At 37.9% G+C, this 12,897-nt stretch overlaps 1 protein-coding gene across 31 annotated transcripts in view; it reads right to left on the bottom strand.

Moving 5' to 3' along the window:
- Positions 1–884: 884 nt before the first annotated feature.
- REPS2 (RALBP1 associated Eps domain containing 2) overlaps positions 885–12,897 on the bottom strand; it is a 247,307-nt gene continuing 235,294 nt past the window's right edge. For 29 of the 31 annotated variants that reach the window (XR_011434851.1, XR_011434852.1, XM_070257713.1 and 26 more), the window contains one exon: positions 885–6,185. Coding sequence is in view for 27 of the 31 variants with exons in the window: in XM_070257713.1 (XP_070113814.1) it covers positions 6,117–6,185 (69 nt within the window). In the remaining 4 variants the exon portion in view is untranslated. The remainder of the gene's footprint in view (positions 6,186–12,897) is intronic. The other 2 variants (XR_011434850.1, XR_011434849.1) reach the window with 2 other exon arrangements.

Below are 12,897 nucleotides of genomic sequence, written 5' to 3'. Positions count from 1 at the left end.
CTTGACTGTAAAATGATGTTAGCTAGATCAGCAGTTCTACTTTAGTGAGCATCAGTATCACCTGGGGGGCTTATTAACACACACATTGCCAGGCCCACTCCCAGACTTCCTGATTGAACTGGTCTGGGGCGGGTCCCTAGAATTTGCATTTCTAATAAGTTCCCTGATGCTGCTGATCTGGGGGCTACACTTTGTGAATGACTTGCCTATTTGATCTCACATCTCTTTTATCTCTAAAGTATGTGACCCAGTGATCCTCACCAGTGCCTGGGAAAGGTCAGGGCCTGGTGATCTCCAGTGTCTAAGCTTATGAGCCAAATCAGGGATGATTATTCCAGAGTTAGTCTGGCATTTGGAACTACGAGATTGGAAATATCCTATGTGTAACCCACCATTTGCACCTACAATACAGGATAAAACCTCTACCTGATAGGAGACTGGTGCCTCCTAAAATTCAAATTTTAAAGGTAAGAAACTGCAACTTTGGTGCCAGAGTACTTGGCTGGGATTTCAAGCCAATTCTTCCTGATCCCTCCCCTTTACTCCCACTCCAGCTAAGGACATCATGCTGAGAACATTTTTGAACAAAAGAACATTGACAAGATGAAGCAAATAACCAGATCCCACGTTAAGGCAAGTTTTCAATTCAGTGGATCTTTAAAATGCACTGCGAGTTAGCCATGATATCTCATGACTGCCCAGTGTTTACCGTGTGCAGACATTTAAGGACCTAGCTCAGATCACCAGGAGGTAAAAATAATCAAGTCTCAGACTTTGATTTAATTGGGAAGACTTCCAATTCCTTTTCATGTCACTTGCATTAAATGCATGAGACCAAATATGGACCACAATATATTGACACCAAGACTCCATAAAAGCCACGCTTAGTTATCATACATTTATTTTTAACATAGCACCCCAGTTTCACATCATGTACATTTTCTAAAGTTGGAAATTCTTAACCTACTATGTTCTTAACACACCTTCCAACAAATATGAAAAAGAGGCAGTAAGGTTAGCTTGAGTCTACAAGTCACAATCCAAATATAGGATGCCCTATATTTATTTATGCTTAAGATCAATATACATAATATTCCCAATGCTTAGCAAATGAATGAGACTCTGGCTAAGTATTAACACAACTTGTTAGCACATCATCATGAAAAGACAGAAGGCATCAAATATATACTTTGCTGTTACTCATTTTACTGTTTAATGTACCTGTAGTGAAAAAATATACATTTTTACTTTCAAGATTAAAATAGACCATCAGCTCATGATCTCTCCGGGCCCACTGCTATGAAGACTAAAATGGCTCTTCCCACCTCTGGCTCACTTGAACATCGTATTTGTGCTGAAGACAAAAATATTTGAGGGCTGTAGCCCTCAAATCCCAACTCAAGCCCTCTTAAAAGTCCAATATCCTCTGGTCTTCAGAGTCATAAACCCACTTTCTCCAACCTCCCACAGCCATGAACTTAGCTAAGAGCAAGGCAGGAGAACTGACAAAACATAAAATATGAACATTCTCCAACTCAGGAGACCAGAGCAACGCTTCTGTAATTAGAACAAGTCCTCTCAATTGAAACCCTGCAATGCCTTTTAGAAAAGGTTCCTTTATCATCAAGTGTATTAGTAAATGTAGAAAATAACTATACAAGCCTAAAAGCAACTGTGTACCTGGGATGTCTTGCTCACATTAACAGACTGTTTTAGGGAACGCTTGTAAGGCAACCTCTGAAAGCCTATTTTTGGGGAGGGAAGCAGCTCTTAGAATCTGCTTGCATTGCTTTTAAAGTCTGACCCTCTGTGTCTGAAGTTCTTACTGTTGCTCTTGGGAGGGTCATGTAACTAGCTACATTTCTCATTGCAAACAAGCAAAAGCAGGGTGCCTCACAGAGTAAGACTCACATTCAAATTGCCATCCATGACCGATCTGTTGGCATTGGTGGGCAGTCTCCCTTAGCCTGTGCCCAAGGAGAAGCAAGATATGCCACCTCAGGGCTCTAAAAACCCAAATCCCCACTTCTTAGTAGGAGAACCACACTGAGTCATGATGCAAAAAAACCATAACAAAACACCCATAACTAAAGTGCAAATTCAAGCGATCCTTTGAAATCACAGTTTTAAAAAAGAGTACACTTGAAACAGAGTAAACCGGTTCAAAAGAGAAACCAAAGTTACTTGTGTTCTATTTAACTAGAGGAAAAAAAGACTTCTGAACTGATAGCTCAGTCTGTTCACATTCATAATGTTCAAACCACAACCTACTGAGTTCTACTTGTCAATAATATGGGAAGATCTGGTTGCTATGATATTTCAAATTCTTTTTTTATATTTTTAAAATTGCATTCCCTTGGTGATATCTAGTCAGGAGGTGTGATTCTAGTTTGTGTTGAACAAATGTTTTTAACTCTAAGGTGTTATACTATAATTGAGATCTTTCCAACTACTGCTTAGAAGACAACATTTGCAAATGCCTGTTTTAATTGCAAGAAACACACCCATTCCAGATTATTTTGTTATTGATTTTCTGAGTACACATCTATTATTACCATGGTTGTGAGATCACTTAAGAAATAAACAAATATCATTTAGAAACAGACTACAGAACCTAGTCACATATGAAGAGAAGAATGCTTTATGATAGTTCAGACATTGGTAGGAAATCAAAGGAAATTCACGTTTTTGATTACTCACCCTAAAATATGCTGAAATTGAACATTTGCAACCCAAGTAACCAAAGATATATTGAAGAAAACTATAACTTACTACATATTGAGTTCATTTCAATCACAGTAGTCTATTTTAAAAACAAACTCCCATAAGGAATATAGGAATGGAATCCATTCAAAGCAACAGCTGTCAAAAGTTCTGCCAAGAAACTCAGAGTAATTTATTGCATCATGAAAGGTGAGGTGTTCAAAAGAACAAATAGTTCAATCATATTCTTTCCCTTCAGACTTTATTTTCTGCCTCAATCCAAGAGAAATATCTAGATCTAAAACTCATTAAAACGTGTTTTCATATTCTAAGGCTGATTAAGTAAATAAAATTCAACATGGTAAATAGAAGAAACCCTTATAATCCATTTTTAGTATTGCTAGAGGCTAGAAGACTCAACTTAGAATCAGGCTGGCATCCCAACTCTGCCACCAGCTACCTCTTTCTATGGATTCTTGGGCAAGGAACCGGCTTCTTAGGGCCTCGATTTCCCCACAAGCAAACTGCAGGAGATGGGTACAGGTCCTCTCAGCTCTGACATCCTACTCTCCAATAATAGTAAAATGGGCATAATTTCCAGTTAAGCTGCCTCCTCTCCCAATCAGGCCCAAAGCACTTCTCTAATATTTAAAGAGGAGTTAGATCCTTAATTAAGGCAAATATCTGCCTTGATTACAACATGCACCTCCATTCCAGATATCTGCCTTTTCATTTTGCTTCATGTCTGCTGGATAGGGAGGCGGCAAAAGCAATACATCACATTCAAGAGATACTGAGATACCCAATAAGCCCGCTACCAACTCCTACTGTGCTTTCATCCTTGGGACTAAAGGATCCCTATGGAGGTAGAGCACTTAACAACAAGGTCATTAAACCCCCATGGATGGGGGCAACATCGACCCTGTCCAAGAATTCTCCCCAAGCAGGTCTAATTTTTGAGTAGATTTATACAAGAGGTATAATAGTGATTTCAATAACCCAGCCTTCCTATAAATCACATTAAAGGCTCACAGAAACATTATCAAGAGTTATAATCCTAAACTGAAAGTGCACATCCTAAAAAAACAGAGAAATACAGGATGAACACTAGTTAGGTAATAATAATGAGAAGTGTGTATGTATGTGTATGTGTGTGTGTGTATTTAATTGCTTTTTAAAAATCCACTTCTAAGCAACTAATAAACTGTGGTCACTATTAAGTTCAGTCAAGAAGGCTGGGTATAGAGATTATTGGCGTGTGCTTTAATGCAATGCCTATCTTAAAACATTGGTGAGACTATGCAACTCACGGGGCTTTGATCATCCAATGCAAGTTTTTTCCTTTAATGAAAACCAAGCCAACTAAAGGAAACCTCAACCTCCTAATTGGGCTCACTCTGGCACTGACTTGATGGGGGAAAACAACATGTCAATATTTTTTAAATGCATAATGTAGACTAACATTCCTTAGTTTGTATGTCTGTTTAATGGATATGAAGTGCTACGTTGAGTGAGTGCATATGGACTGGAAGATTAGGAGATAAAATGCATGCTAGTCTTTCCTGGATTGAATATAACAAAAGGCAAACATGCTGTGAAGTGTCTGCAACAAGGACACTGTTGATAAAATTTGTTGCAGCCCCCCAGATCTCAGAACATGGGAAAAGAGGTTACCTAAAAAATCTGCAATGACCCATTCACAACCTTAGAAAGGGTTTAAACTGACTCCAAACCCTTCCCACAAGGACAAAAAGAGACAGCCAAAAGGGAAGGAAAGGTACAATAGAGAAATAGTTCAAGTTTTGTGATTTCCAAAATCAAATCAATGCAAAATCCTTTAATATGCATAGAACAGAATCAACAATTTGTTTTTCTTTGGAAAAATATCATCTGTTTGAGCCTTTCTCTTCGGCTATTAAGCTATTGATAAAGCTTGCCAATGGAAAAGGAAGCATTAAATAAATGCCTACTTTTTCTAAAAGCCATCAACTCGACCAAAATCAAAGGCTTAATCCTACATTCTGCAAACCTATCCGAAACTACTTCAAAAAGGAGCCTAGGCACACCCTACCCCTCTGTCCTAAGAATGGGTAAATTAGCAAAATGTACAAGAGACAGCGTTTCTTCCATCAGTCTCTGGAAGTGATGTTAAAGCTGGTTTGCCCCAATCCCTCTACGGTTGGTCAATGCTCACTTTCAACTTGGGCTTTCAGGAGAAGCAGTGGCTATCTAAATTTCTATAGGATACTAGCTTCTGCAATTTGAGCTTACTATTTTACATGACTTACATTGGAGTCAGTTGGGCTCCTCTGGACTGTACATAAACCAATCACCTCCTAAGGGTATGCTTCACAGAGAACAAAACAGTAGTATATCCAGTGTGAGGATTGGCTTGCTTTCATTATTTCTTCATACCCAATACACTCACAATCCAGGTTAAAATAACAAAGACAAAAATAAGTACCAGAGATGGTTGGATTGCTGGTAACAACCATTTCCCCTTCTTCCTCAGTTTGGGGTTCAACACCAAATATTTATCAGTCCAAACAGTCTCATCAGCCTTTCATATTTGATAGGTGGTTTCCAAATTCATGCATTTACAGATATGTTATCCCATGCAGGATAAGAGTAGAGGTCTGGCAACTATTTATTTAATTTGATTGGGCGAGGCAGTTAAAGCAGATTGCTCTTGCCTGAAAATTTACATGAAAGGAATGAGTTATCTGGGTTGATGGTCTAGTTGGGCCAAGTTAAATAGATCATTGACGAAACTTCCACTTTATGGAGGAGTAAAGACTCAGTAAATCTTTGCCATTCAATAGAAAACAACAGTCATGTATTATTTATAGCTAGATATAATATCAAAATGGCACTAGAGAAGCAATTTTTGGCATATAGTTGTGGAGAGCACAGCGCCAGTCTAAATCCGATACTTTTGTTTTATTTTAGCTTTTATTATCATCATGCCAAAGACTATCCAGTTGGAATCTCAACTATTCAGGAAACCAACCTACTGTATATGATATACATACAAAAATAAAACAAGCATCCTGAAGGTACTCAGTTATAAGGTTTTGTACAAATCATAAATCCTTTAAATAAATAATTCTCTAAATTGTTTTTATTTGCCAGAAGATTGGTTTTTGGTAGGGAGCAACATCTAACACCTTAAGGAAGTACTTAAGAAAGGGAGATAAATTCCACTGACAATTACAAGTGTGATAACTAGTTGTATTTTTTCCACCACAGTCAAACGCACAAGTGAAGTACAAGAGAAAAGGTGATATGGATTATATTCTGCTGCTCACAGCTTTTGACACAGTCTCAGACATCTTTGACAAGTAGTTGGGTTGAAAAATTCAAAGGAAAGACCTTGGCAGAAAAGGTCACCACTGTTACTTGAATCTTGGGAGTCATAACACAGTGACTGGACGAAGTTGTTCCAATTGGTTTTCCAATGCAATCCGTTCTTGATGAACCTCCTGAGTTGTACAAAACAGAGAGAAGAAAAACAAAAGAGCAAAGGGGTCATTTCCTGGGTTCATCCCTACTTCATTAGATAGTAAAAATAAATTTATAACTGGACCCATAAATACTTAAGTGCCATATGACTCAAGGACAAGCAGCCTGGAAAGCATCATATTTAAAGCTGGTTACCAGACAAAGGAAGTTTGACAATTTGTAGTCTCTCAACTCTTTTCTGAAGATGATGCAATGAAACTGACTGACCTCTCCAGCCCTGCCTGAATCTCACCCTCAGTTTTAACAGGATCAGTGGCTGGCAGAGAATGATGTTGAAAATTACAAGACTGACAGAGGGAGCAGAAAAGCAAAAGTAGATTCCTAATACTGAGAGGTGAGCTATCAGGACTAAATCTCTAGTTGCAATCTCTCATTTCTAATCCAGAAACCTTATTTCTGGATTAGAAATACTCCATCAGCACCATAATCAGTCAGGTCTGAGGGAGAAAGTGTACCAGTTGTCCCTCCATCAAAGTCTCATCCAGGCTCCTGCACAAATTATAGCTTAAGGTGACTTCTTGGCTAAAGGCAGAAAAGAGGATCAGCAATCTGCTATTTGGGACTTCAAATATGCAGCCCTAAAACAGATTTATTGGTAGGGAGAGAGAGGAACAAATAAATGCATTCTTAAGTAGAATCAGTCAAGGTGGGAAAAAATTCTATATAAAGGCTCAATTCTGAGATGTCCCAGAAGAATGAACATGAAAATAGTGTAGAACTCAACAAGCACATATTCAACCCCCCCCCCCCACCCCTGACCCACTCATCCAACAGTCTTTGAGTATCTATCTACTATGGGCCAGATTCTGCTCTAGATGTGATGGTACCAGCAAAGAACAGACAGATAAGACCAATGCCCTCAAAGGGCTTATACTCAAATGGCAAGAGAAAGACCAAGTTAAAGAACAAGATACTTTCAGAAGCAAATAAACAAGACGATGCAATAGAGAGTAATGGGGAATCTAGGAGAAAAGTGGAGAGGGTGGTGAGGGAAGGCATCTCAGAGGGGATGCTATTTGAGAAGAGACTTAAATGAAGTGAGGTGTGAGCCATGTGACGATATGGGAAAGACATAATGGCAACTGCAAAGGGCCCAAAGGAGGGAATGAGCTTGGTGTGTCTGATGAACAAAAAGGCCTGTGTGACCAGAGCAGAGGGAGCAAGGAAGACATTGGCAGGAGTTGAAGTCAGAGTTAGGCAGGGACCTTGTGGACAGAGGAAGGAGTGTAGACGCCATTCAAAGTGCAGGGGAATGGCAATGAGGGCCTTGCATCAGGGAAGGCATGTGGCCTAATTTAGAATTCAAAATTTTCACTCTGGCTATTGTGCAGACAGTGGTTTGTAGCAGGGCAAGAGTGGAAGCAGGGAGCAGTTGGGAGGTTACTGCACAGACCCAGGTGAGAAACGAAAATAGCTTAGATCAGGGTAGCAGCCATAAAGATGGAGAGAGGTGGATATTCTGGATATATTTTGAATCTAGGACTGATAGGACTTGCTTAGGAAATTGATGTAGGAAAGAAGGAAGGGGATTTGGGATTGAGCAAGTGCGTGGCTGGTAGTAGTATTAAGTATAAGAAGATTGGATGAGAAATAGGCATTTCAAGGAGAGGCTTGGGAATTGAGCATCTGAGATGTGTATTAGATATATTAGGAGAAAAAGTTGAGTAAGCAGTTGTAAATGCATGCTGAGAGCTCATGCAAAGAGAAAAGAGGGGAAATAGAAGTAGGGCTTGAGATACAAATTCATGATCAACATCATCTAGTAAAAGAATATAGATAGAGGTTGCAAGTAAAGATGGAACAGAACATATGCACCATACTCATTCCCTACTGGAACTCCACTAAAACAATAAAAAAAAATTTTTAAGTCATAAACACACAAATACAGGAAAAACAAACGGGAAGAGGTGATAGCAATAAAATTTGTAAACTAGAAAGCAAACTGATGAACAGTAAATTATTTAGAAGATTCAAGAAAAATCAATGTCGGGATTCTACCAGTTGCTGAGTAGGTCTCTTCCTATTATGCATTACAGAACTGGGGAAATAACCACAGGGTGGATTAGGGCGTCCACTGGACCCACTGTGAGAAGGACCTGAGCTACAACTCCACTGATCCTCTGACCTCCATAAGATCCTACTCTGACTGGTGGATCACAGTGACATTTTGAATTTCCTAGAATTAGTGTCAGTTCAAAGCCAGTGGCTAGTAATCCCCCCAAAATCTGATTAGTTCCCTTTCCCCAATGCACAGACCCTTGTATATGGTCACAGGTCACTTTTGGAAAGGCTAGGAGAAAGATTAACAGTATAAATTTTTGGCTGCATAATGGGGTCCTTTCTTAAGGTGACCCAGATGCCCCTTTTTGAAGGGGCTCTGCATCTGGAAACTGACTTAGTTTGGGAACAGATTGAGAGGCCATGACTAGAGGTCTGTTTTAATGATTCTTCAGACTTCTGTTCACTTGAATTAGAACTCTCACTCATACATATCAAGTAAAGAAAACTGAATCGCAAGCTAAGCACAAGGATAAAACAAGACCAAATCTGATTTTACGTAGAATGATGCCTGAAAGACTCAGAGTGGCAGCACTAGATACCTATGAAGGTGGGAGTGAAAGAGGGGAGGAGACTGGCTAAAATAAGCGTTAGTTGAAAGTCTGCTTCAGAAGCAATTAGATCCCCAGATCCTTCCTGCCACAGCAGACCAATAAATATTTATTCCTTGAAAAGGTAAAAGAGAGGCCCTCTCAATTGGCAATACACAGACACAGTTGAGGACAACATGCTGGACTGGAAATAGGGGGATTAAATGAGTATCTTGGATGCTGAGACCAACAGCCCTCTCCCTCCACTGAACCAGGTCTTTCCCTCCAAAGAGGAGACAAAAAAGACAAAAACCAGACCAAAAGGAAAGAGCCAATGATACTGTCTTTGGGGGTTCCCTAACTATCCAGCCCAGCCAGACTGCTGAAGAGTGAAGCTCAAAGTTGACAAGCCCCACAACACACTATGAACTTCCAATTAGTGCTTTCATCCTCTTCCAAAATATAAGCAAAGAAGGCCCAATAGATATTGAAGGATAGCATCTAATGAGAAATACATACAACAAAATAAAAAAGGAAGTATTCAGGAAGAAGAAAAACACCACCATCAAGAGAAGATATTACAACAATGAAACAAGAATTGGATACCATCAAAAGAAAACAGAGAACAAAAAGTAAACTCTTGGTTATTAAACAATAGGAGATTTCAAATTTAAAATTAAGTCAGTCTCCAAAAATAGACAAAGAGACAAAAATACAGAAGGAAAGAAGAGGAAAGAAAGAAAACAGAAGAGAAAATTAGAGAACTAAGCTAAGAGGCTTAATGTCTGAAAAATATCAGCAAGGGAGAACAGGGAAAATGGAGGCGAGGGATAATTAACAACAACAAAAATCAAGAAAACTCACAGAACTGAAGAATATGGGTTTCTAAATTAAAAGGGCTTACCAAGTATAAAGAACAATTGATGAAACTGACTGACATCAAAGCAGAGAGAGAGGAGAGAAAAATCAAAACCAAACAAAATATAAAACAAAAATAAGGTCACATACAAAGATTCATAAAACAGAATGAAGTTTGACATTTTAAAAAATAATTTTATTTTTTATTATCATATGGTAAAACTGACTTTTTTCTTTTAGCAAACAGGTCTATAAACTTTAACACATGTATAGATTAGTGTAACTACCACCACAAAGAGGGTACATTACAGTTCCAACAACCAAAAAGCTCCCTGGTACTACTCATTGACATATAAACCCTCATTCCATGCATAACCCCTGACAATCACCAATCTGTTTTCCAGCACTATAGTTTTGCCTTTTCAAGAATGTCAAATAAAAGGAATCATACAGTACACAACCTTTTGACACTGGCTTGTCTCACTCACCATGTCTTTCAGGTTCATCCAAGCTGTTGTGCATATTATTCTTTTTTACTGCTGAGTACTATTCCATTGCGTGGATGTACCACAGTGTATCCATTCACCCTTTGAAGAATATTTGGATTGTTTTCCGGATTTTGGCTATCACTGTTGGGTCACATAGTGAGTGTATGTATAATTTTATAAAAAACTGCCAATTATTCAGAGTGGCGTACTATTTTGTATTCCCACGACCAATACATGAGTGTTCCGGTTGCCAGCACTTGGTGTCGTCACTATTTTCTGTTTTAGCAATTCTAATATACTGTATACTGTATAATGAAAACTACAAAGTGCTGCTAAAAGAAATCCAAGAAGATCTGAATAAACAGAGAGACAAACGCTGTTCATGTGTTGGAAGACTCAACGTAGCAGTTATGTCATTTTTCTCCAAAGTGATCCATAGATTCAATACAACGCCAATCAAAATCCCTGCAGGATTATTTGTAGGTATAGACCAGATAATTCTATAGTTTATATGTAAGGGCGAAGGAACTGGAATAGCTAAAACAAATTTGGAAAAGGAGAACAAAGTTGGAGGAATCACTTTAGTATCAAGCTTTAATAATCAAGACAGTATGATATTGGTGGAGGGATTGATGCATAGACCAATGGTGCAGAATACAGAGTCCTGAAGTAGACCACATGAATAGAGTCATTTGATCTCTGACAAAGGTGCAAAATCAATTCATTGAGAAATGATAGTCTTTTCAACAAATTGTTTTTGTAATAATTGGTCATCCATATGTAAAAAAATGAACCTTGATCACCTCACACCTCACACCTTATATAAAGATTAACTTGAAATGGTTCATAGATGCAAATGTAAAACATGAAAGTATAAAACTTTTAGAAGAAAACATAGGAAAAAATCTTCATGACCTGGGGTTAGAAATGATGCCAAAAGCACAATCTACAACAGAAAAAAACCAATAAATTGGAATTCATCAAAATTAAAAACTTTTGCTCTGCCAAAACACCATCAAGAGAATTAAGAGACAAGCTACAGACTGGGAGAAAATATTTGCAACTCACTTATTTGACAGAGGACTTGTATCCAGATTATATAAAGAAAATTCAATAATAAGAATTCTCAAAGCTCAAATAACTCAACTTAAAAATGGGCAAAAGACTTGAACAGATACTTCACTAAGGAGGATATAAGGATGACAAATAAACATGTGAGAAGATTTTCAACATCATTAGCCATTAGGGAAATGCAAATTAAAGCCATGATCATATACCACTACTCTATTCATGTGGTCTACTTCAGGACTCTGTATTCTGCTCCATTGGTCTATGCATCAATCCCTCCACCAATATCATACTGTCTTGATTATTAAAGCTTGATACTAAAGTGATTCCTCCAACTTTGTTCTCCTTTTCCAAATTTGTTTTAGCTATTCCAGTTCCTTCGCCCTTACATATAAACTATAGAATTATCTGGTCTATACCTACAAATAATCCTGCAGGGATTTTGATTGGCATTGAATTGAATCTATAGATCACTTTGGAGAAAAATGACATAATGCTATGTTGAGTCTTCCAACACATGAACAGCATATGTCTCTCTATTTATTCAGATCTTCTTGGATTTCTTTTAGCAGTACTTTGTAGTTTTCCATATACAGATCCTGTGTGTTCTGATGAATTTATACCTAAGTATTTCATTTGAGGGATGGAGCAAGTTATTATGAATGGTATTGTTTTTCAGATTTCCATTACCAATTGTTCATTGATTGTATATAGGAATATGATTGCTTTTTGCGTGTTGACCTTATATTCTGTGACCTGCATAAACTCAATTAGAAAATAAAATTTTAAAAAATAATTCAATTTGCAATAGTGTCACAAAAAGAATTTGGGAATAAATTTAACAAAAGACATGTAATACTTACACACTCAGAACCACTGAGAGGAATTTTACAAGATCTAGATAACTGAAGAGGAGCACTCTGCTCGCAGATTGGCAGACTCAACATCGTTTAGATGTCAATTTTCCTTAAACATATCTATCAATTCAATGTAAATCAAATCATAATCTTAACAGGCTATTTTGTAGCAAATGAACCACTAATTCTAAAATTTATATGAAACAAAGGGCCCAAAATATCCAAAGGAATCTTGAAAAAGAAGAAGAGGTTGAAAATTTTATACTACCAGACTTATAGACTTACGATAAAGCAACAGTAATCAAGACTGTGTAGAACTGGTATAAAGATCAATGAATAGATTAACGGAACAGAATAAGAACCCAGAAATAATTCTATACTTATATGGTCATTAGATTTTTGCTAAGGGCACCAAAGTAATCCAAGGAGGAAAAGAAATTCTTTTCAACAAATGGTGCTAGATTAATGAGATACTGATATGGGAAAAAATAAACCTTGACCCTAATCTCACACCATTCATAAAACTTAATTCAAGACAGATCATAGACACTGGTGCAGCCATTATGGAAAACACTATGGAAGTTCATTGAAAAATTAAAAATAGAACTACTGGAGTGACATCAGCATGATGGCTGAATCAGATGCCGCTCATTTGTGTCCCCCTGCCAATAACAACAATTTGGCATCCATTCATGGACCAAGTGCCTTTATGGGAGCTTTGGGATCCAGCACTATACACCAAAGGACCCAGAAGGAGTCTCACCCAGTTGTGTGTCAGATAAGAGACACACAGACCTCAGTCCTGGCTCTGGA

The sequence above is a fragment of the Equus caballus genome, chromosome X, assembly GCF_041296265.1.
Source record: "Equus caballus isolate H_3958 breed thoroughbred chromosome X, TB-T2T, whole genome shotgun sequence".
Classification (NCBI taxonomy): Eukaryota; Metazoa; Chordata; class Mammalia; order Perissodactyla; family Equidae; genus Equus; species Equus caballus.
This window is presented reverse-complemented; position numbering and strand designations above follow the sequence as displayed.